This window comes from Echiichthys vipera (assembly GCF_963691815.1).
Source record: "Echiichthys vipera genome assembly, chromosome: 23".
Lineage (NCBI taxonomy): Eukaryota > Metazoa > Chordata > Actinopteri > Perciformes > Trachinidae > Echiichthys > Echiichthys vipera.
The window spans coordinates 10,796,829-10,822,125 of NC_139848.1; the positions used below are offsets into that span (position 1 = coordinate 10,796,829).

A 25,297-nucleotide genomic window follows, 5' to 3' on the forward strand; every position below is an offset into this window, starting at 1 on the left:
TATTTTATACCTCCACCTTTTAATAGCATAAACACATTTAGAAGGGAGAGATTATTATTATTATTATTATTATTGTTGTTGAATTGTATTTACTGTGTGTTTGCAAGATTGTGTGTATGTGTGAGACAGAGATGTGTGTGAATGAAATGTATCCCTAACTGTTACTTGTGATCGGATGTATGTATGAATGAATGAATGAATGAACAGATGATGGAGACTCTGTTTTTATGTATTTGGGCCTTGAAACACCAAGCTGACAGTTGTCTTACAGGCGTCACTCAGCACCTGCGACATGTCCAACACCATTAAGTATAGTCAGATATTTGTGTGATGCATGTTGAATCTGTATTAGAAGCAGCAGTCTTGTTTTTGTCTCCATCTAAGAACACACCCAACAGTTTGACTACTGCTTCATGTTCATTGTTAATGTATGTTCAGGAATAAAAAAAGTACATTTTAAATAGATAAATGGTGGCCTGCTAGTGGTCAACTGAAGTCTTTGCTACGTGTTACAGTGCAGTTATAGATGAGGTCTTTGTTCTTGAGGATTTCTAGGTCGACTTGGTGTTTCATGACCCCGTGTGAATGGGTGACTGTTGTTAAGGTTTTTGACTTACTTTTTTAATTAGAGTTAAGTCCAGAGGCTGACAAAAATAAAAGCTTTAAACTCCTAAAAAAATACATAGCCCGACACCCCTTTTTTAAATTAGATACTCTTGCACCCCTTCAGCTGATTTTATTTAGTTTTAGCCTCAATTTGCAATTCTGATTTGCACTGAGATTGCATTAATTTTGTCTGTGACCAGTAAATCTACAGACCAGCAGGAGTTTGGAGGAGAGTTTCTGCCTCGCAAAAGTTTATATAGCTTCAAGGAAGTGCTTCAAGGAAGTGTTAAAACTGAACTCTACGTTCACCTTTTCCTTCACTGATAAAGAATGATGATGACATTCCTTAAGATCAATTTCTAGCATCACTTTTGTGTCGAAAAATACTACTTTTACGGTGTGAGTGTTGTCCGGTGGCCTGTCCCCTAAAGAATTGTACTTTAGCTGAGTTTTGTTCTGAAGGCTCTTCTTCACTTCTTCCAGAGAGAACAGGAAATGAGAGTGGGTGAGCTGGGCCCTCGTGGAGCCATTAATATGGGAGGTACGGGCATGATTGTGTAAAGACGGTTGATACAGAAACCAGATCAAGTGACCATGATGAGTAAATGATGACTGCCTTAATGTCATTTATCACGTTTGTTTGTCTTGCATTCCAAGTGGCTCCTTTTTCAACGTTTTTGTTATCACTTAAGTAACTCGTTGCATGTTTTGACTTCTTTTTGGTGTAAAATGGACTCACATGGGATGCAAGGCAAAGGAGGGAAAAAACATAATACGCCACATGACCACATAATGTCTATACTAACAGAATATACAGTGTACTGGGTGGGGTTGTTTTTGTTGGGGCGAAGTTTCATAGTTTGAGAAATATTGGGTCCCTGAGCTCTCATCCTCAGTTGTGTTCAACATTGAATGATTACGGCATGAGATTTATTTGCTGTAGTGGCCTTTGAGTTCATTTTTTCAGTACATTTTCAAAAGAATCTAAAGGCTACCTTTGATTAGCACTTAAAAAATAGATATTTAAATGACTCACGGCTGGAAATAATCAGCAACAAGAAGAAGTAAAGAGAAATGTCTGTTGTCTTTGACGAGGAATGAAACCTTTAAAGTAAATGTTGATCTGCTGTGGCAGGATGAGAGGCCGGGGACTGAGGTTTAAGTCTATAATGTGTTGCAGATTGTCAGAGGTTCATGATGGCGCTAAACCATACAAAGATTATAACCTAGGATTGCACATCATCTGTATGAACAGCATTTGTATTTTTGGTTCTTTTACTTCATTTTTGTCGACTCTGGGAGGAGGATCAGTTCTTCTCTTGTAGATATTGACAATATTTGATATTTTCCTTGTATCTTTCGTCTTGACCGTTTCGTTTTCACTGGTATATACTGTTAACTATGTATGTGTGCCATAGCTTCAGGGCGTACTCACACTGTCCGTCCGTACCTTGCCCCGTGCTTTAGGGTACTTGTCCTCTCCCCCCGTGCCCCAGGCCCGTTTGTGCTCACACTACCTGGGCATCGGCGAATGCTTCTTGCCGTCATCACACCGTAACACGTCACACGCATTGATTGACGTCATCGCGATGCGTCACTTTGTTTACAAATCTTTCCATAGACCTCAGAGTTTTTGTGCGTCTTGTCGACTGTTTTTGAATATTTTCATCTGATCAAATCTGCAGTAAACACTCCACCTCCGCATCACACCAACGTGAACCTTTCGCCACCATTGTTTTAAATGTCCACGCATTGTCTTTCCTTCTTTTTTCTATGTCCGGACAGGCGCACTTAAAATGCCTATGAATGGTTGCACTCACACTGGTCAAACGAACTAGACTTTAGCCGTGAAACGTGCTGCAATTTTAATGGCTTTGTTTAAGTCACATGCGTCAGGATTTATTTGCGCCTGCGTTCGTTGCACCAACTTTTCTGCACCAAGTAGTCAAACTTTCTAAAAAACATCTTCTATAATTTCCATCATTTCAGTGAAAAGTATTTTTTCATTTTATTAAGACATTTAGTGCAAAAATGGACAACCTATAAGGATCCGAATGTCCAAATGACGTAAATATTGCTGAGAGACAGTTGGGCTTCTGCTGTTTCAACATTACAGTAGAAAGGAAATAGAAAATACATACGATAGTTTTATATTGTCTTGACGATAAATATCTTCCTTCTTTATCTCAGTATATCCCGATATTTTCTCATGTATGTGAAATAATGGGTCATTTAATCCAATAATGGATTCTGTCATTTGTGTTTGATTGGGATTAAACCTCTGGTGTCTGTGGCGGTCTGACTGCTCTTTTAAATGGTCCAAGGTTGTTTCCAAAAACTCGAAATGCTCCAAGACTAAGATGATGTGCAATCCAAGGTTTAGTTACCAGTAGATGTGGACGTTGGCCTCAAAGTTTAGGTGTCACTGAGATCCTCTCATTATTAATGACACAATCTGCTGTCTCGGCCTATTCCATCTGTAAAATGTGACTGTGTGACTACTTTAACATAATATACGACCTGTTGACTACTTTAGCTTAACGTTGGTTTTTAGTTGTTGTGCATATACATATTTAATCAAATGAACTAACAAGACTTTGCTGATTTTAGAACTGTTTTGTAAATGTCTTACTTCAAACCGAGAGGTTGAGTGTACTGCTTTTTAAATTGGTAGCAAAGTTGTGTTAAAAACGAAAAATTCTAAATGATCGTCCGCATCGGATGACGACCAGAAGCCAACGTTAACTTTTACTTTGATGTCACTGACATGAGTTGTAGTGTTCGGTTACACCAGGTCTTGCGGGGCGTTGGGTAAATTACTCTGACCCACCAAGTGACAAACCCATGCTCCGTTGTTTTGCGTGTAGATGGCTATAACCAGGGCTCTCCCGGGCCCAGTAGTAACCAGGGTCAAATGATGGGCATGAGTGGAAGGGGAGGAGCCACTGGCACAGAGGGAACTGCAATTATGGGGACACCATTGATGTCAGAGAATGGAGCCATGGTAATGTATCAGTAAAAAATTAGGAAGATTAAGCTTTCCTCTCAATTAGTCCATGTTTGACATTAAATCCAATTTCTTTATAGACTATACTACGAGAACCTTGCTTAATAACAGTACATCAAAATGTCTGTTTAGAAAATAAGTCGTTTGGCTTTTGAATTCCTAAATTTAAAAAAGAAATCATGAATTTAACATATCTGGCCTTATAAGCGTTATCTGAAGCACACGTAAAAGTAATGCTATATTTGTAAAAACCTATATCAAGCTTTGAAGGACGCCAAACTGTAGACACAACTAATAGTCTTATTCCTCTCTCCCTTTGTCTGCTTGGTTCACCCCTCTCCCTTTTACTCTCGGATGGCCACACTTGGATCAAACCCTGACTGATGAACTTTGAAATCGCATTTCCGGGCACACCGTGTTCCACTTTGACCCCCCAAACGCCATTCCCGTCTTTTTTTTGTTTCACGGACTCCAATATACCTATATAGAGAAACGATCGATACCCGCAAGGTGGATCAATGGGGGGCCGACCTGAAGTTGAGTCCCCTAAACAGCAACAGCAGCAACAGCAGCAGCAGCAGCAGCAGCAGCAGCAGCAGCAGCAGCAGCAGCAGCAGCAGCAGCAGCAGCAGCAGCCACCATTGGGCCCTCAAGCTGGAGCAGCCCAAGGATTTGGGAGGGGGAGTCCAGTAGGAGGAGCATTTGATGGACCAAATAACAAGCGCCGAAGATACTAACTTTTCTCCGATCATGGATACACGGTTTATCGATCTTTTTTTACCCAAGTCGTCACTGAGAGGCTTCTGTTTTGTGAATGATAGAGTGCTGCAGAGATGCCGTATTTTTGTTGGACGATCTCGAAGTTGGCATCACGCTGGTTCCCTCCACAAAGAGCCAATGGGATTTTTCCATTTGTTTAGAATTATTGCAGATTATAAATTCTGTGGCGAACAAAAGTTTATGATCACCACTTTTATGTTTTTTGGAGCGTGAACGCAATTGCCAGAAGTAAAAATCTAACGTTAGGCTATAACGTGCAACTGATTTTGCTTCTACCATGTGATGCTTTTGTAGTCTTATTCAGCTGCTTATAAGCGGCCGTCTTCTTAAAGACAGGTACTGGAGAAGTGGGGTATTTAACGAGTTAACCACAGACCTTTATTGAAGACATCAAACCTAAAACCCACTGACTTGGAGACAAAGGAAGCAGAAGTGCAAAAATGCTAACTCTTTTTCAGGTTTCAGGACTCATTCCTGCAGCACTCTATAATGCCTTTTACCGACTCTTAATTTCAATGTTTATACACAATAATTTAGGTTTCCCGTCTGTTTTCTGAATGAAGGGTTTGTTTGCTGAGTGTTAATTATGAAAACAAGTTTCAAAGCATGACAAGAAGGCCTTTACGGGTGGACAACTTTGCAGTTGCTGTGGCTGTTAATGTCTTGGATACACTTAATGAAGAAACTGTATGGGAGTGTTGACTTTGAATAAAGATTCATTCGATTGGGAATTGATAAAAGTCAAATTGCTGACCTCTCAAACTAACAAGAAGAGCAACACCAAAAAGATGTTAGTGGATGTAGGTAGCAGTTTGTGGTCCTCCCTTTAAACACGGTTATTCTTGGCTAATTTGATGTTCAACCATTCAGTGAGTGAATGTTTCCGAAGCTTTGGTGCATCCTGTCTTTGATGGTAAAAGAAATAAAACATTTGTAGGGAAAATCTGTCTCTTTTTCATTTGAAACAATTATCATTTTCTTCTTGTACTTGACTATAAATAAATAACAAATCAAATGATTTCTATCAAACATCTCCCATGAACTTAAGCCTTTTGCTATGTTGGCAAGTTGGATACCTCTTTTATCTTTTTGCCTTTATTATAGTGCGGCTGAAAATTGACAGCAAATGGGGACAGAGAGGGGGCTTAACATGCATGAAAGGAAAATTTGGAAATGTGTAGCATACCCGCTACCTCACTCAACTCTATCGGAAACGGAAATCTTGCAAAGTGACTGCAGGTGACATGATTGGATGAGTGGTTTTTGAGAAGTTAGACTTACAGCAACTACAGACAGCTTTGAGCTTTGAATGAGACGAGACGATACGATAGGAGAAGGGCTTCAGAGGGAGAAATGTTATCCTTGCTATCCTTAAGTTATGTATTTGAAAGTTATAAGCCATATCAGATATAAGTCTGTAAATTGTATAAAAGGTTTAATTCATTCAAATTGCAATTAAGAAGTAGTAATTGCACTTTTAGTTAATTTCCTATATTTGGGTCGGACATTGGCATCTCAGTTCGCACCAGAGTTCAGGTCGAGATGATTTCTCTTGGACACAAAAACCAAGTTTAGATGAACGATGAGGGAGATGTGGCTTCTTGAGTTTTGAAGATGGGGTGGTAGAGTTGCCAGCTCAATGAGATAAATGTTTCCGTAGTATATTTCTGTGTGTGTGCTTGACCATGAAAGCTCTTTTTTTCACTGGATCTAAGAGGTGTCATGGAATCTAAAGAGTAGTTTTTTTTTAACAGGTAATTACATTTCATTTCTTCCTCTCTTGTATCTTCTTGCGTACAAAGCACTGCATATTTCACTTAAACTATACTTCTGTGTACTCTGCCTTTGTCTCAGTATCCATTGTATGCATGTGACGAATACTATATCAGTGTAAAAGATAAATCAGATAGTTTTACTACAGTTACTGTGAAGCTGACTTTACAAAGAAGTTAGGGCACTGACTTTATTATGAAGTCAAGCCGATTGATGTGCAGCCAGAAAGAACAAATGGAATAACTGTGTGATGTTGGAGTGTATGTATGTGATAGGTACATTAAATCATGTATCATATTTGTTTTGGACAGAAAATAGTGAGTTAATATCAGGTTATATACTGAGCTTTACCAAAGCTTGGTCACCTCATGATGATTTAAAGGCTCTCAGTTCATTTGGACAGTAAAAGCAGTTTATACATTTCATCCATTAGCGTGTGTTGATTTTATTTGGTAACCCATGAATAACACTAGTGATTTATATTGTTTCTTAGTTGGAAGTTAAAAAGTTGTACATCTCTTGAAAGTGAAAACAATAGAAGAGCAAGACTTAAGTGAAAACTATACAGTGGAGATCAAAATTAGAGAACAACTAATAAATACTTGATTTAAATTTTGAATTTTCTTACAGCAGGTATTAACATCTACTCTCGTTTCATAATTCAGAGTAACTTGTCTTTCATCAGTAACCGCTCCTGAAAATCCTGTTTGGTACCGAATGCAGTTTTTGTTTTGTTTTGTTGTGTGATTAAAGTTACTACAAGGAATTTTAATTTGATGTGGACAAAACAGTAGTGTTTCCATGAGTGTCATCCGCTTCTAGAAAACCCTCTGGTTTTATGCAGGGTCTGACAGTCTGCCCCGCTCAGTTCTGGTTCTAGTCCTCCCGGGCCTCCCTTTCCTCCGGCGGGCCCAGCAACGCGGCCTGGGCCTCCAGCTGCACGTTGTCTGTGTTGGCTCCCAGGAAGCTGGCGGTGAGCTCCAAGTCCTGCAGATGAACCTGCCGCACCGCTGTAACTTCCCTCCGTCCGCGCCGCCGCACGCAGCGAAACATTCTGCTGAAGCCAATCTATAGGTCATGCTGGACCATATGGAAAATCCTCCCGACCACCGTGTCTTTTGGGCAGTAGCAAGGTAAAGCTGGCCCTCAAAGCCGGATCTGGTTCTGAGGCCAGGCAGTGAGTGACAGGCATTAAGACTAACTAAACAGAAATAGCCAAACTGTCGCTGATGGTCGGCTTATCGTGTCATAAAGCGGCATCAGCATTAAATAGAGACTATTTTAGAACCTGTTAAAACTCCTTGTAGTAACTTTAATCATTTGTAATTGTCAAAATGCGATTTGAATCAGCTGATGACCCTCTTCAGGGTTTATTTGTGTCTGCAGATTGCACCTGTCCTCTGTCATGTAGGTCATCAATGTTTTGGACGTGCATCTCAGAAGCTATATGGAATATTCTTGAATGTCTACAACGTTTAGTCGTATGCTCGGTTTTACAGAATATTTGTCTTAAGTGGTCTTCTTTCTCATCTCTTATAGGTCCTGCTTGTGTCCTGCCTCCATGGAAGGAATAGGTAAATCCCAACGCACAAGCACACAGGGTTACACACGTTTTATCGCAGTCGGGATTGGGGCGACTAACAAATCTGCATGTCCATGTGTTATATTTGAAATGATACAGACATAAGTACTTTTATCAATAGATATCTTTTCACACTGCACCCACGGACCACCAGCCTCAGACCCCGTTCATAAAAACCGACAGAAGTAATTCAATATCCTCAATTTGGTCTACCGACAACAGGTAATGAATCATAAATTACATAAAATATGTATTTTCTTCTTGGTAACTAAGCAGGGAACATGAGATGCAGAACAAAGTGGGTTCCTGTGACTGACAATTATAACATTAGGACATTTTTTTCATCTTTAAATCATTCACCTATCATACATTTTTGAATATTTTCTGTCAAATACGTTCCTAAAAGTCTGTGTGTCTGTGCGCAGTAGCACACACCTGAGAGTTTATCTGTGCCGCACCGTAGCGCATTGGCATTACGTAAGGCCGCTCTCTCCACGCGCTGCCAAGTGTTTCTAATCTCTGAAGCCAGAATTGGGTAATGTTTGTTTTTTGTAATTTTAATCCGTAAAGACCTTCAGGAGCTGCAAATCATTCTTACTCAAATCTCATATTAATCTAAACTTGACGCAAAGTCTGAGCACATAATATGATACTTTGGACAGAATTTCAGCTGTAGAGAGCGGAGACAGAGTCAAGGACAAGCCTGATACAAGTGCCACAGAACTGCCACCGTGGTAACTATAGCAGCTTTATTTATGAGCCGTCCTTTCTGTTCAAAAGTACTAATTGTTAACAAAGTGGGAACTATGGTTAATGACATCCATGCGACGTTCTTCAACGGTGGTACCACAGGTAGGTTTTCAAACATTGTAATGTATCTACATTAAATAAAGATGATTTATAAAACCTGTGCTGTCGATGCCTCTGATTTTGACCTTTTGTCATGTTACGTAATCCCTAACGTGAGATTGTTTTATGCTTATAAATAAGAGTTTCCTGTCCTATTAAAGGGAATGGAGAACAACTGAGATGAGATGCTGTCACAGTAAACTAATTAGAACCTCAAACATTTGCTTTGTTAAGTGGGTCATGGCTGTAATTGATGTACAAAGATAATTGTCATATAATGGCAGGATGGGTTTTTTTATTTTTATTTTTTTTTGGCTTACTGGTCCACTTCCAACTTTATTGTGTTACTTCTAAGGTATAACACACAACGTATTCAAGGCAACAGCTGACACTTACTGATTTGTTTGATCTGCATCTCTCAGACTCACTCTTGTCGTGGCGATTGTTTCTAAGTTGCAATAAGTTGTGAACGATTATTTGATGTAATATATAAAGCAAACCAGTTGATGCTTAAAGGGTGGAACGAGTGTGTTTGTAGCGGGAGGTTTGTGAGCCAGTGAGGAGGGGCGCAGCGCTTTTCTTTGCCATGCCCAAGGCTGTTCATTATCAACAGGAGGGAAGGTAATCATTGAAGTGATCCACTTTTAACGGGGCTGATTGTGGCCAATTTGGGGAATGAATACTCATTGCGTCGCTCACTTTCTGCCCTGGTTCTGCTTTAGCCCACTTTGTGTCCCACTTCTGTTTCTAGAGGGACAATTGATTTTGGGGCAACAGCCATTTTCCTTATGAATGTGTCCAGAGTTTCATTTCACGCCTAAATTGATCTTATTGTTCTTTACAAGTGTTTAATTACATCTCTAAAATATTAAGATCTGCTTTACAGAGCAAAGATGTCGTTTGTAGAGTTAAGTAAAGGATCATCACTTTGTTTAAAGTTTGTGTCCTGCATTACAGCCTTGTACTGATCACTGGGATCTAATAATGTGACTAATGGATTGGCTGGAGCTACTGTACTGAGTAAATGTTCCCAGGATTCCTTTGGGATTGTTTATCTGCACTGATTTGAACCCTTGTACTGATTTGAACCCTTGTCTGTCCTCCCCTCTACTGTTTAAACAATAACCCTAATTGCAAAGTCAACCATTTGGATTTGCACATTTGATGAAGGTGACAAAATACTGCAAAGACCATAAAGACCATGAATCCTAACCTGCAGGTAGAGGTCCCCCAAAGAGTCCCAGTGAAATCTGAGGAGGACTAAAGGGATAACAAAGAAAATCACACACAAATAAATGTATTTAATGTTTGTAATGTGAGGAAATGAATACATGTTGCAGCCTTCCCCACCCACCCTACCACCTCTCAAACTAAATCTTTTGGAATTAATAATCAAATGAAGTCAATTGGTTTAAAAGGCTTTTCAGAAACGTCTGTAGAAATCTAATCTAATAAAATGTTCTTGTGTCTGATGATGAAAAACAGATTTGCAGACTGAACAAATGTTGGTTGACATTTTTTTCTCCTGTATACTTTTGACGCACTAATCCAACATTGGCTGATGTTGATTCACGCAACACAACTATTCTCCCTCAGTAATCTGAACTTTTCCATTGTTTTGGGGGTAAATCTGCTGAATGAATCCGGCAATGTGGCTAAAAATAGACGGACCCGTTTCTTTTTTTGCAGCGTGTTTGCGCCGCCTCCCGCGCGTAAAGACGCACTAAGAAGTGGCACAGTAGCTGATAATCCAGACAGGAGGCGCTTTTGGTTACAGCACAGCCTCTCACTGATGGTGAGGACAGACTGAGAGAGGGAGAGAAAGCGCTCTCTGTTGACTTTCTTCAAACTCAACTCCTAAGTTTCCATCACGTCGCTCTCTCCGCTCGCAGACTTCTGAACTTTTACCCCGCGTGTGTCGGGATGCTTTCGTTCCCCCGCAGGCGGAGGTCATTAATGGGATTTCTCTGCCCCCCGCAGCACCTGAGGACCGTTGGACAGTGAGCCCTCGGGGCGTCTGGAGGCTGGATGGACGACATGTCTCCGCAGCAGCAACATCACAGCCTCAGCCGAGGCGGTGGACAGCAAGAAAACAAACGGGTATTTTATTTATGTATTTATTTGAATCCATCAATGCCCCCAGTCTTTGTTAATCTTAATGGGTGCTTAGGGTTTCAAGAGTTTGATGTGTAAGTTCCATAATTGATTTCGGTGTTATTCACTTTAACCTGAGTGCGCAAAGGAGGCACGTGTTGCCACAGAAGGTTGTTCTTTTCTGCGTCTTCGGTCACATAAAAGGAAAGAAAATCATATTTGCTGAGAGTTATGAATGAGTGCATTGTCCTGTCAGCGAGGTCCCGTCGGGTGACAAGATGGTTCAGAGCGTTTACCAAGTAAACATTGAGTAAACCTGCAAACAGACGTCACACAACTGTAGTCTTTGGAGAAACTTGGGATGATTGTGTACAAAATACAACAGACACCGTGAAAAAGGGAGTTCACATTTGCTTGTTTCAGATTTTTTTTTAAATACATTTTTTTCTCCACTATTTTCTGACATTTACAGACCAAAGGACTTCTGGATTATTAAAGAAAACTCTCAGCAGATCAGATATATCTACTTTACCTGCCTGTTTTGTGACAAATACAGTGGCGGATCACACATTTAGCGATAATATTAAGTACATCTGCATATTACTCCTCTGTTTCAGTGAAGTGTCTTGGTAATAATGCAGAGACCACTCTCCTGCTGCACTGTACTGTATCCTTGACTGATTCCAGCTCAGCTTGTCGTCTTTATGTTCTGATTCAAACAGTTCTTGACAGTATGAGCAAATACAGTGAAACCCAATACCATTAACAGTCAATGAAGCAGCCCTGAAAGCTCAGAGGAAGTTGAAAGTTTAGTTTAAAGCAGGTATTTACGGTTTAAACGTAATGAATCCCAGTTCAGACCTGTGGCACCTGACTGCAGTATGATACTCTCTGAATAATATGGATGAATTTCCTCTTGAACTGCTCTCTGTTGTAGTACAGGAGCTGCGTTGTTATTGGTAGAGTAGATTTGTTTCCCAGCATAAATCCATACCTTATTTTCCAGAGTGAAGGGTAACACTGGCATGTTGTGGCTGGAGTGTAAGGAATGTTTGACCACTCTGTGACCCTGCTAAATCAATGATATTACACTGTGAAATGTCAGAAATGCGTGGAGGTGGGATTGATCTTTTCTCGTTGTGCAGCTTTTGCTTTGTTCTTTGTACTGAAGGTGTATGTGGGCCTACAGACACATTCTGGACTGTGATGGATTGCCGTGAAGTTGGAACAGTCATTCGCGTTCCCCTCTGGATTAATTGTAAGAACTTTGGCGATTCCCTTGGCGTTACCATCCGCCTCAGCTGCACTTTTTATGCTCGACTCTGCAGATCGCTACAACCTACGAGGCAAAGGGTCACAAGACCGGACGGAGTTATTATAAATCCCATTACTTTTCCTGGCGTAGCAGCTGAGTGGGTGGGCAGATGGTTGGGGTTGGGCATTGACCTCGACTGGTGATTGCTCATCGGTGAGAGGATAGAACCTGGACAAATCAAATCTCCAGCTGGCTCGTACGGAGCAGTTGAAGTGTGAGAGAGGTCAGGAGTGTCATGGCAGAGCCACATACAGACTGTACAGTGTTGTCACCTGGCTAATCTGCTCGGACATTCCTCCGCGTTTAAATTCTCCTGCTTCAATCGGCTGTTCCCGTCCGTTTGGAGGCCGCAGTCTGGCCCAGTGATGTGATGGATGTGTTGAACATCAGGATGCTTACGTAACCAATGAGGAGAGTGTAAACATGACATAATCGTGCCCACCTCTCTTTGTGGGATTTTTAGCTGTGCAGCTGATAGAAACGGTTTCATTAAGAGAGATTTCCATGTCTTTTTTTTTTTTACTATAGAGCAGAATAAGGTGCTTTATAAATACTTTGTCAGAACTCAACCCACAGAGAAACGCACACAGCCCGTATTCAGAAACTGTGGCTTTAAACGAGCCGTCAGGACTTCTGTACACTTGTGATGTCACAACTACACTATATAAAGGTAGAAAGTGCCACTACAGTGCTGTTACAGTCATCCCCTGGCTGTAAGGACGGTGCAGAAACACTGAGAGAGCAGATGCGTGCAAGACTCAGAAATGTCGACCAATCAGAGCAGATTTAGGAGACGGGCGCTAAAATGGAGCGTTTGAAACAGAGGGTGAATACGGGTGAATTCAGACAGTATGAAGAAAAATGAGGATTTTTCATAATCATTCAATATGTTAACATGCATTTTTATTTTGTACTAGAACAAGTATGAAGCTGAAAATGAGCATAATATGGGACCTTTAGGATTGTTTTACAGCTATTTAATCTGTTGTGGGTCTAAGCTCGATTTCAATGTTCAATGCACTTTTTGTGTAAATCCAAATTGACACAAATTGAAGGCTTTGTGAAGTGCTATGGTAGAGCAGCCTGGATTAACTAGAGTTGTTGAAGTGATGAAGAGTGAAACACTATCCAAAAAAACATCCTATTTTCAGAAAATCGTTCCTTTGGTGCCAACTGTAGTATGAATATTGCTCATAAGAATTCTTCCCGACCACAGAAGACAGTGAGTTCAGGCAACTTCCTGTCCCGGTGGTCGGATAATTGGATTCGGGTGAACTCCTTGTCTCTCTCTTTGTCTCATGTAGTGGATGAAGTCTCAGAGTTATCGGCGCCAGTCCGCCCCGCCCAGGTCATCACCGGATGACCGTCACCTTCACATTTAATAAACAGATATGAAAGTGATGTTAAACTTCTCCTTTCACTCCAAAACGAATAAACTATTCCTTTGAAATGGGGATGAACTCGTAAATGAAAACGGAACTTCCAACAATAAAGCAATCAATCGTTTTGGAATAATAAACCTCAGCGGATATACTGTTTATTACCAATTTTAAAGTCTGGGAAAATCCTCAATGTGCTTATTGATGTGATTATTGTATTTTGCTGTCCCTGCAGATTCCCCAACCCCATACTGCACACATGACTTAGAATGACATAACACAATTTACATAATGAAAAGTGCAGGAGCCCTTTGGTCATAAGAAATCTAACCATTTGAAGCCTTTCCCACGAGAACAAAAAACAGCCAGTGAGTCCAGGCGACCTTCTGTTACACCGTGGACACAACAATGTTAATAATGAGGTATTGTCTCTTTGTCTCTTCCAGCGGATGAAGTCTCAGAGTTATCGGCGCCAGTCCGCCCCGTCTCTGGTCATCTCCAAGGCTCTCATCAGGTCCAAGACTCTCTCCAGGTAATCTAACATTTACAGACTCAATGCTAGATTTACCAAGTAAGTGGCGCAGTGGTCAGCTGGGCTGTTTGTGTTAATGTTGTAAGTGTACATGCAGGTATTAGTAGGGTACAGGGTGAGTAGGTCGGTTATCCTCAGAATCATCCAGTTAATTTACACTGAGGTCCCTTAGGTCAGGCCACTCGAACAAAACCCTAAAGCCACACTCCTCACACATGTGCACGCACAAACACACACACACACGCACGCACGCATGGCCCAGGCACCACCCCCGAGTGAGGTGTTGAATCCACTCGGATAGATAATCCTCCTGTAACCAGACTTATCAGGGGATCAGGCGTCTATTAATAGCTCTGTCTCTGAACGTATGGCCTGGGAAAGTGAAGAAGAAATAACCTCATTAAAAAGCTCCCACAGAGGCGGAGCACCTCACCGAACAACTCCCACCAACCCCTGCTCTCAAACACCCGGCCTGCTGACAGTGTGTATGTCTCGGTTTTATGGCAGAACTCTTACTCCACGTTCAGGGGCAAATGGCAGGTCAACAGTAGATGCCTCATAGAAGTGGTGTACTTCATCAGCACTGTGTGTCAAGTTCCCCTGGTCATAAATCTTGAATAAACATTGTGTTTTGTCAGTGTTTAATGTATAGAGTGTAGCCTGATGGAAGTGGCCATTCTCATGCTGTTTATTTTGGTTGATACCATTTGTAACACAGATTTGGAGGAAACTCTAATTGATAAAATGGTCAGAAATTCCTCCAAAGTACTGCATTAAGACACCCAGACGTTAAGGAATATCATAAATCCATGCTGTGATTTGGGATGAAAAGCGTTTGACATTTGGAGATTTCGGCAAAAATTGCATTTTTATTCGGTTGGATGGCGAGCACGTTTGTTGAGTTGTCTACCTTATTGTGAATATCTGTGGGAGAGCCGTCCGTCCTCTGAGTGCCTTGGGTCTCTCGTTTTGGTTGTTAAGTTTCATGAGGCTGCGATTATCCTCGAGGTCACAAGTTTAAAAAATGCTCTCACAACAATGAAAATAGCTTATTATTAATTATTGGAGGTAACATCATCTGATTTATGACATTCGACGCCGTTTAGGGACACCAGTGTGCAGAAATAGTCAAATACACCATTTTAGAAAAGGCCAAAATAAGACACTGCAAGAAATAAACTGCATGTTCTTTGTCCCACACCGTCTCTGGTTATCATAGAGTGGGCATGTATTTAAAGGGTCGACTCATTGGTATCCATAAAGCCCATTTTCAATCAGATATCCTGAGGTCAAAGGTCACAGGTTTACCCTCCCCAAACTTGAGCCCAACTTTGCAGCATTTTTTAGCCCCCTTCCTCATAATCTAGCAGGTTGTTGTCTAGTTTCAGGTGATACCACTGTCTTCACTATAGTTTTAAAAGTGAGTCTGCTACAGTGAGAAAGAGAGTGGTCCAGTCCTCTCGGAGATAAATGGAATAACTGAAAATGATTACAGCTATTCCTTTAAGGATGCGAGCACTGTTTCGATTTGACTTTCTGAAAGCTGCAGAGTCCCTGACCCCATACTGCACACATGACTTAGAATGACATAACACAATTTACATAATGAAGACAACAGGCGCCCTTTGATCTCTTATCAATCTCTATTGAATCCCAAACACAAATCAAAGTGGATCATGCGAACTCAATGTCCATATTTGTCAGTGTTTGGGAGCTGTTTTGTATTTTGTGATGGAGAGACGGAGACCTGAAGTGAACCGTCACCACCAAACTTGCCTCAAAACATCTCCTTCTAAGAGAGAAAGGTTCGAGTTTGACCCAATGAGTTAGCAGCTGCTTAGCATTACCACTCAGTCACGTTGGTGCAAAAGCAAGTTACTTCATGAAAGTGTTGCCAGGGGATGTGATGTGAACGTTTTGGCGAGTGTCCCAAATCATCACAGGGATATTCTTGTTTGCACATCAGAACAGATCACATTGAACTTTATTTTGTGCCACCTGAGAGGAGACTTTAAGGTGCAGTTTAGCATTTTAACACGATGAAAGACTGACACATTTATGTTCAGACATTTGCACAATCAGTATAAACAGCTCGAGCCACACCGTCTGCATGAGCAGTGGATGATGGCTACCGCGCCGAAACAATGAGGCGCTCGTAATGTTGTGTGGCTCCATGTGCTTTCCAGGGAGAGCTTCCTGGTTCCTGTGTGCCCGGACACCTGCTCATTGGTCCAGTCCTTCCTCACAGGCTCTGATAGGTCGTTTCTTCTCCACGGACACGCTCAGTTGAAGACCGGGATGCAGACTCAGGACAGACACCTCTTCCTGTTCAGTGACTTGCTGGTGATCGCCAAAGCAAAGTAAGCAAGAGTGTGTTGTTGTTAGACTAACGCCTGGGTCTAAGTGCGTGCGTCACACTCACGCCTCTCTGCGCGTTCCCAGATCAGCCAACCACTTCAAGCAGAAGGCGCAGGTGTGCGTGTGTGAGATGTGGACGGCAGGTTGCATGGACGAGGTGTGTGAGGGGAGCACCAACCCAGAGAGGAGCTTCGTTATGGGCTGGCCCACCTGTAACTGCGTCGCTACGTTTAGGTAACACACACACACACGCATGTTGAATCCTTAAGGCAGTCCAGTGTCATATTTTATGTTGCTATAAATCTGAACATACAAGAAACACATAAATATTAGCTCTTTTTTATTGCATTTGTTTCAACCTGGACTAAATCAGACGGGATATTTTAATGGGCTTCCAATTGAGACTTTAAACTTTGTACAGCTTCATGGTTTATGTCCACGCTGCCCCACGTCAGAGGCTGTTAAATGTGTTTATGTGTCAGTAGTAAATGTGTTGGTGATGCTGTAAACGTGATCTTAAATGCCAGACGAACAGAAACCAGACAGGATGAGCTGTAAGCTTGCATAGAGAGGCGGTTTAGCGTTACTCCGAGTGACTCAGTTTTCTCTTCTGCTTAACCTAAAAAAATCTAATCAAATAATAACCTTTTTATCCATTGTTCCCTCAGCTCAGCAGAGCAGAAAGAGAGATGGCTGTCCCTCCTCAAAAGGTACAGTGTGCCTTCATGCGTCAACACAAAGTGTGTCCATATGTGTGTAGAGAGAGGAGAAATCTGACGCGTCATGTTTCCCTCCAGTCGCATAAAAGAAGAGAAAGAGAAGGAAGAACCTAAAACCATTCCTCTCAGGGTGTACGGGAAGGGAATCAATACTTTTGCGGTTGTAAGTTGACTTTGATGTTTTAGTACATATACTTTTACATGTGTATACCCGCTGTCAGTATCTCATTCCCCCCCCTCCCATTAGACCAAGACGCTCCCGGTCAGCAACTCCGATTCAACCAATGAGGTGGTCCGACTGGCCCTGCAGCAGTTCAGCATCATAGTGAGTGAAGAAAAACAATCTGTTCCTCTTGCTTTCATGAGGTGTAACCAGAGACTGTGGACACCAGAACCCTACTTCTCCCCCCATATAATACTGCAAATGTATCCCCCATGTTACTGTATCATTATTTAGTTAGCTGCCCGTTTACATTATCTGACACGGTTGCTCAAATATCAGCGTTATTCATTACGTGTAAATGATGTAAACCCGCAGGTATTTGAGTCCATTTCACAGAATGTGACTGACAGAAATGACACCAATAGATATTATAGGGGCATGAGGGAGCATCAACAGCTATAAAGACTTTAAATTAAACGGGTAATTTGATTTTAAAAACTACTGTTCACGTCAAATATCGCCTCATTTCTACAGGAAATTAATAGAAGAAGAAACAACTTTTGGCTTATTATATAAAAATAAACCAGAGTTGCCTGTTATGGTTCATTTTACAATTCAGCTGTAACACACACCCACCGACCTAATCTCAGCTATTTGTCAGTATAGAAATGCCGATATATATCATTAGCAGTTTAGGAGTTTAAACTCCTGAGGCGCTTACCGTCCCATCATATCAGCTGCCCAACCACTAAACAGAGTCACATAGAAGGGCTGGTGCTGTCTCTTAAAAGGAGCTTTCTCATAGGAAACACCTGTTGTTCCATTTTCTTACACAGAGAACAACAGAGGATGATGTTTTCACAGAAGCCCTGTAGCCTTTTGTGAGCTCAGCTGTCTACCTTACATGTGATATAAACGCACAGCATGTGAACACTGAAAGAGAAATACTATTCTTTGTCACATCTCAGCTTCCTAAAATGTTTTTTTTCTTGTGGCATCTTGTTCTCCCAGGCCATGTGGAGTCGCGCGTCTGCTTTTTCTGACCATGTTTTGTCTTCTTCTGCTCAGGGGAATGTGAAAGACTTCCAGCTGTGGGTGATCTCCAAGAGGGACAACACCCCCTATCCTCTGATCGGTACGTCAGCGAGTTTGATGAAGTACCATCAGATGCTGCCGTTGCCGCATGGCATTTCTGAAGGGGGCATAAGAAGCACCGCTCTAGAGCTTAACACAAGGATGAGATGTGTTTTTAGACACACAAGTACCATTCATCCCAGAGAAGAGTGTGTTGTGTAGTTTAGCTCCTGAAGGGTGGAGCAGAGGGTCACAGTGTGTGTGTGTGTGTGTGCTGCTGCTGACGAATAATGTGATGTTATGGTGCGGTTGATGTGAATTATATGAAGCCTCCAGGAAGTGACTCTGCCTCTCGTCGTCCATCTCAGGCCACGAGTTTCCCTTCAGTATCCAGATGAGTCATGTGAGACACACGGTGTCTCAGGGAGATGGCGGCAAGGACGCCGACAGGCAAAGGGCCATGCAGGTGGAGCAGATGCAGGTGTACAAGCAGTGCCAGTTCATCATGAAGCCCCGGCCCACTGACACACTGCATGTGTCTGCAGGTGAGCTCATTATTCACTCAGACAAGACATGAAACTATTGTTTTTGCTCATGCATTCTGGGTGTTTTATTCAGAGTGGTCTCAGAAGTCCCTTAAAAGGAGGCGTTCACTCATCACCTGGGCCTTCTGGCGAGGTTCCTCCCCTCACCTGAATGAACTGTCCCTCAGCAGCACGGCACACGGCTGCCTGTTCGGCCGGCCGCTCAGCTCTGTGTGTGTAGGGGGCTCTCTGCCAAAGCCGGTCATGGTGAGTCAAGACTGACTAATCTGCTGTTCCATGTTTCTCCTTCTTTCTCACTCAGTGTTGTAAAAGAATAGCCTCCCTTTCTCTTTCCCTCACCAGGACATGATGGCATTTCTTCACCACGAGGGTTCGTGGACACGGGGGATCTTCCGTCGGCCGGCAGGCGCTCGGGCTGTCAGGGAGCTGCGGGACTCTCTGGACAGCGGAGAGTTTCAGCTTCCTCTGACAAGAGAACACGTCTTTGTCATTGCTGGAGTATTTAAGGTGAGCCATTATGGGTTTGTGTGTATATTTTAGTCAAACTTCAATTGGATGGATGGATCACCTTCGTACATATTCTGATTGCAAACAGCAACACAGCGTCATGGTGACACAGTTTTGAGCGTTTGTTTGTGTATCACTGGGTAAGTTACCTTATGACCCACATCTGTAAGCACAAAATGAATCCGCTTCCAGTGTGTCATGCGATGCAGCTACGTTAGCTGGACAAACTGTTCACAACAGAGGAGCCTACGTTGGCTTGTTAATGTAATCTGGATTATAATCTGTTATTATCTGGAGGGATAACAGAGAGCCGCTCTGCTTAAACTATGTCAAGTATTTACACAGCAAGATTTCACATTTACATTATTGATTTGGACATACGGGAACAAAGAGGGAGTAATAAACAACGTACGTATTCTTCTTTTATTTTCAAGAAAAAGCTGTTGTGAAAACTGATCTGTGCATGTCTTCAGGATTTCTTGCGCAGCATCCCAGGCAGTTTGTTCTGTACTGAGCTGTATGAAGAATGGATCGATGTGCTGGAGGAAGAGGAGGAGGACGACGAACAAGTGCAGGACATAAAGAGGTAACACGCACATCCTCCATGCTCTTACTCTACCTTGTTAGTATCGTTTAAAGAGATGCCTGGAAACCACTTGAACACAGCATGGTTTTCCAGATGCTTGGAGATTTGGCTCGTCTAACGCCTGACACACAATCTTATTCTCTTCCCATTCCCTGGTTGTGTCTTCCTGAAAGGATGATTTGCCGCCTGCCCAAAGAGAACGCCCTGCTGTTACGCTACCTCTTGGCCATGCTGCACAGTATCCAGGGCAACGCTCATGAGAACCAGATGACAAGTTTCAATTTATCAGTGTGCATCGCTCCCAGCATGCTTTGGTCTCCCGCAGCACCTTGTAGCCCTGAGGTGGAGGGAGAAGGAACTAAGAAGGTAAAAGAGGGGAAGGAAATGTCACTGTCACACATTGTGGAGTTTGGCCCAGATCTAAAAAGAGTTGGCGGATGTAAATTTGGACTCCCAGGATTGTTCTAATGTTGCAACACAATTAAATCAGTCTGTCTTAGCCACGTCACAGCTCAATAACAAAGAGGCTTGTTGAGGCTTTGGCTGCAGACCATAAAAAAGAAACAATAGTCCATCTTTAGCTGATAAACTGCTGCTGGCTTTGGGGACAGGACGACTTCCTCTACTCTCTGATTTAGGAAAAACATTTTACAGTATATTGAGTTATCATACATTATCTTAAGTGTGAGAAGTACAATTTACACAAATGCTGAGCTGCCTAAACTGTCACTTTTGGAACAAAGTGTGTGAATTCCTGTGTTAATGAGCATGCTGTGACGCCTCTTAACCACGTGGAATGTCTGAAATCAGCTTTATGGAAAGTGTAAGTGTCTAATTTTTTTGAAATGTGGACAGGAACAGCAAACTCCAGAGAAAATGACCTGCAAAAGCACTTTGTTCCTGAAAGTATTGAGCGTTGTAGCAGCACTTTGAATGCTGAAAGCAAAGTATGGAGAGTGCTTTCATGCAGCCTTGAAAAGTTTGAACACGACAGCTAGAAAATGAACATTGATGGTTACACTGTTGTTACAATCATAATAACAACTGTTGTCTTCCTCTTGTCTGCTGCAGGTCTGTGAGCTGGTAAAGTTTATGATTGAGCACTGTCAGCAGATTCTGGGAGAGGATCCCTCCTCCCTGTTCGGAGGGCCGCCACAAAGACTCAACAGTGACGAGATGGGATCAGGTACAGACACACATTCGACCTTTAAACAGGCTCGCCAACAGTCTACGTTTAGAATTTCCTTTAAACATCTTTAGCACTAGAGACACCACCAACATCATCGTATAGTATGTGTAAAAAAAAGTCAATACAAAATAAGCCAAAGAACATGTCCAAAAATGCTTAAATCTGTCACTGCATGATTTCCATTTCTATCCTATGACTGATTTAAGCCTTTTTTGACATATCATATTCTGACTTTTTTTGTATTTATTAGTTTTACTATTCACACTATCAGTTGTATTTCTTGTAGTATTGCAGTGGTTATTGCTACTACTATTATTTGATCTTAGTCACCAAAATAATACCAATTACTACTAACTGCTATTGTTTCTTTTCATATCACTCTGGTGTATCTGCTGCCATAACTCGAGTCATATTCACATTAAGCTTGCTCAGGTTCACCTTGGTCCAGCCCTTAGTTATTCTGCTACAGGCCCGGTCTGCCAGGGTAGCATGTTACCACCTACACCATCTGGGCAGATGGATATCTGACTCATCCCTCATTCCTTAGCAAATGTCATGTGATCATTAACATCATTTTTAGTCCTATTACCATCAGCATTACAGTCAAGTGATTTCCAATCATTGGAGTAGGAGAAGACTACTATTTTGTGTCCAAAACATGTCATGGGATACAGTGCAACGTTTAAATTATTAAAACTAATGAAGATATATATATACAGTGGGTACGGAAAGTATTCAGACCCCCTTAAATTTTTTACTCTTTGTTAAATTGCAGCCATGTGCTAAAATCATTTAAGTTCATTTTTTTTCCTTTTAATGTACACACAGCACCCCATATTGACAGAAAAACACAGAATTGTAGACATTTTTACAGATTTATTAAAAAAGAAAAACTGAAATATCACATGGACATAAGTATTCAGACCCTTTGCTGTGACACTTGTATATTTACCTCAGGTACTGTCCATTTCTTCTGATCATCCATGAGATGGTTCTACACCTTCATTGGAGTCCAGCTGTGTTTAATTCTAATGATTGGACTTGATTAAGGAAGCCACACACCTGTCTATATAAGACCTTACAGCTCACAGTGCATGTCAGAGCAGATGAGAATCATGAGGTCGAAGGAACTGCCTGAAGAGCTCAGAGACAGAATTGTGGCAAGGCACAGATCTGGCCATGGATACAAAAAAATTTCTGCTGCACTTAAAGTTCCCAAGAGCACAGTGGCCTCCATAATCCTTAAATGGAAGACGTATGGGATGACAAGAACTCTTCCAAGAGCTGGCCGTCCAACCAAACTGAGCAATCGGGGGAGAAGAGCCTTGGTGAGAGAGGTAAAGAAGAACCCAAAGATCACAGTGGCTGAACTCCAGCGATGCAGTGAGGAGATGGGAGAAAGTTCAAGAAAGTCAACCATCACTGCAGCCCTCCACCAGTCAGGGCTTTATGGCAGAGTGGCCCGACGGAAGCCTCTCCTCAGAGTAAGACACATGAAAGCCCGCATAGAATTTGCCAAAAAACTCATGAAGGACTCCCAGACTATGATAAATAAGATTCTCTGGTCTGATGAGACAAAGATAGAACTTTTTGGCCTTAATTCTAAGCGGTATGTTTGGAGAAAACCAGGCACCGCTCATCACCTGCCCAACACCATCCCTACAGTCAAGTGTGGTGGTGGGAGCATCATGCTGTGGGGGTGTTTTGCAGCTGCAGGGACAGGACGACTGGTTGCAATTGAAGGAAAGATGAATGCGGCCAAGTACAGAGATATCCTGGACGAAAACCTTTTCCAGAGTGCTATGGACCTCAGACTGGGCCGACGGTTCACCTTCCAACAAGACAATGACCCTAAGCACACAGCTAAAATGACGAAGGAGTGGCTTCGGAACAACTCTGTGACTGTTCTTGAATGGCCCAGCCAGAGCCCTGACTTGAACCCAATTGAGCATCTCTGGAGAGACCTCAAAATGGCTGTCCACCAACGTTCACCATCCAACCTGACAGAACTGGAGAGGATCTGCAAGGAGGAATGGCAGAGGATCCCCAAATCCAGGTGTGAAAAACTAGTTGCATCATTCCCAAGAAGACTCACGGCTGTATTAGCTCAAAAGGGTGCTTCCACTCAATACTGAGCAAAGGGTCTGAATACTTATGTCCATGTGATATTTCAGTTTTTCTTTTTTAATAAATCTGTAAAAATGTCTACAATTCTGTGTTTTTCTGTCAATATGGGGTGCTGTGTGTACATTAATGAGGAAAAAAATGAACTTAAATGATTTTAGCACATGGCTGCAATTTAACAAAGAGTAAAAAATTTAAGGGGGTCTGAATACTTTCCGTACCCACTGTATATGAATAACAGTGAGTTCAGCAACTGAACTCCTAGCTTGTAATATAATGCTCCTTTACATCTTTGCTTGTCTGACCACTCCCATCAGATTCCCTCTCCACCCTCTGCAGTACTCAGTAAACTGTAGTCTTCTTGTAGTCGCATAACCCACTGAAACAACGGGGGGGGGGGGAGGGACAATGGCAGCAGAACTACTGGTTGGTCCGAGGTGAAGCTGAGCAACAGTAATGAGAACAGGACCCAAGTTATGGCAGTTGATACACCAGAGTGATGATATACTGAAAAATAATAATAATTTTGGTGTATTTATGATACGAGTAGTAGCAATAACAGCTGCAATACTACAAGAAATACAAATAGTATATGTCCAAAATGCTTCAGTCAGTCATGGCATAATTTGTTGAAAAAGTCCGAAAAGTGTGTCCAAAAAAAAAAGTCATAGTATGTCGACAAAGTCAAAAACAAACAAACATAATGCGTCCCAAAAATGCTTAAATCAGTCTTAGGATAGCCTGTGTAAAGCAGTCATGGCATCATTTCTGCAAAAAATCAGGAAAAGTCATAATTGCTACAGAAGTGTGTCTGCAGGACCACATTTTGACAGGCTCACAAGGTCCTAGTATCAGTATCCAAAAACGTTAAGTGTAGCTGAATGTCCAGGTTACAGAAAAACAGTCTCTGTAAAGTATTTACTGACTACAAGTTGCACATTTAGTTCAGCTTCAAAGTCCAAAGCTATGAAAGCCATTTCTGTTTATACCTTGCATCTCTCCCTTGACGGCAGACTCCTGGCTGTACCCTCTGACGGACTCGTCCTACGACAGTCTGGAGAACGAGTTGGACAACAGCAGCGGCGGCTCGCCAGGCTTCTGCAGCAGACGGCACATTAGACCCAAACCACTGCAAGGCAGCCTGGACTCCATCCTCACATTCAGTGACTACGACCAAGACACAGACCCATATAACCAGACAGAACCTGACAGCCCGCAGGGTCCGAAGTCACACCCCCTGGGGAGAGCCAGAGCCAGGAGACCGGATGCAGACCTCTCCTGCCCCGGCCAGGACACACTGACTGTAGACCCCTCCTCCACGCTGGACTCTCTTTCCCTGGACGGACGGCACAGGCAGCGGCGACGCTCAGAGCCAGCTATAGCGTATTTTGCAAAGTTTCGGCCGTGCGTTTCAGGAAGTACTGATGGTCTCTCTGGAGAAGATGAAGATGATGAAGAGCTCTCTCAGAAGCCGAGCAGCACACACCGCAGAGGTGAGACCAGGAGAGGAGGAGGTGAGCCTGTGTTAACCCTGCACAGTGTGAGGTCAGCAGCTCTGGATGTGGGCTCCCCTAACCTCTCCTCCACCCCCACCTCCCCTGCTCAAACACACTCTTCCCTGGACTCTCTCGACTCCCTACACTGTGGACGCACCTGGGTGACCGCACGGGGGCTTCCCCCAACCAAGGCACAGCTGCCCCCAGGCTCTCCTCCTTCACCTGTCCCCACCATGTCCTCTGTTCGGCCCTGTGGTGGACATCCAGACCTGGGGATTAGTCCAAAAAGCTCACCGCCCAAAGAACCACTCAACTGGGGGACCTTGAAGGGCTGCAGGGGCCTCCACCCAAACTCATGGCTGAAGAAAGGCCGGAGGCTGTCCCTAACCCAACAAGACAACTTAGAGAAGGAAGAAGAGGACGTGCCTGGGGTGAGTAAGATCATTTCAAATCATACACACTTTGCCAATTACAGATACTTACCCACTGACAAGTTATGGCAGTGAATACACTAGAATTATATTCCAGTCTTATCTAATGTATTGCCTTTACCTCCATCAGTCAGTCTCAATTTATCCAAACTTGCTTGTCTAGATTGTTCTTTTAATAGTTACCTCAG

At 42.5% G+C, this 25,297-nt stretch overlaps 1 protein-coding gene across 3 annotated transcripts in view; it reads left to right on the plus strand.

Annotated features, from left to right (window-relative positions):
• The window catches only part of pspc1 (paraspeckle component 1), a 33,704-nt gene that overhangs the window by 7,278 nt on the left and 1,129 nt on the right, over nt 1-25,297 (plus strand). The window contains exons 1-16 of one of the 3 annotated variants that reach the window (XM_083938192.1): nt 7,949-7,970; nt 10,578-10,697; nt 13,832-13,917; nt 16,104-16,277; nt 16,360-16,509; nt 16,944-16,985; nt 17,073-17,157; nt 17,242-17,319; nt 18,226-18,292; nt 18,600-18,776; nt 18,850-19,022; nt 19,119-19,283; nt 19,757-19,869; nt 20,043-20,235; nt 20,941-21,055; nt 24,196-25,109. In XM_083938192.1, the coding sequence (XP_083794318.1) occupies nt 10,626-10,697; nt 13,832-13,917; nt 16,104-16,277; nt 16,360-16,509; nt 16,944-16,985; nt 17,073-17,157; nt 17,242-17,319; nt 18,226-18,292; nt 18,600-18,776; nt 18,850-19,022; nt 19,119-19,283; nt 19,757-19,869; nt 20,043-20,235; nt 20,941-21,055; nt 24,196-25,109 (2,604 nt within the window). In that variant the 5' untranslated portion in view covers nt 7,949-7,970; nt 10,578-10,625. Of the gene's footprint in view, nt 1-1,089; nt 1,148-3,473; nt 3,611-4,101; nt 5,252-7,705; nt 7,741-7,948; nt 7,971-10,577; nt 10,698-13,831; nt 13,918-16,103; nt 16,278-16,359; nt 16,510-16,943; nt 16,986-17,072; nt 17,158-17,241; nt 17,320-18,225; nt 18,293-18,599; nt 18,777-18,849; nt 19,023-19,118; nt 19,284-19,756; nt 19,870-20,042; nt 20,236-20,940; nt 21,056-24,195; nt 25,110-25,297 lie in introns of those variants that run through there. The other 2 variants (XR_014593765.1, XM_083938193.1) reach the window with 2 other exon arrangements.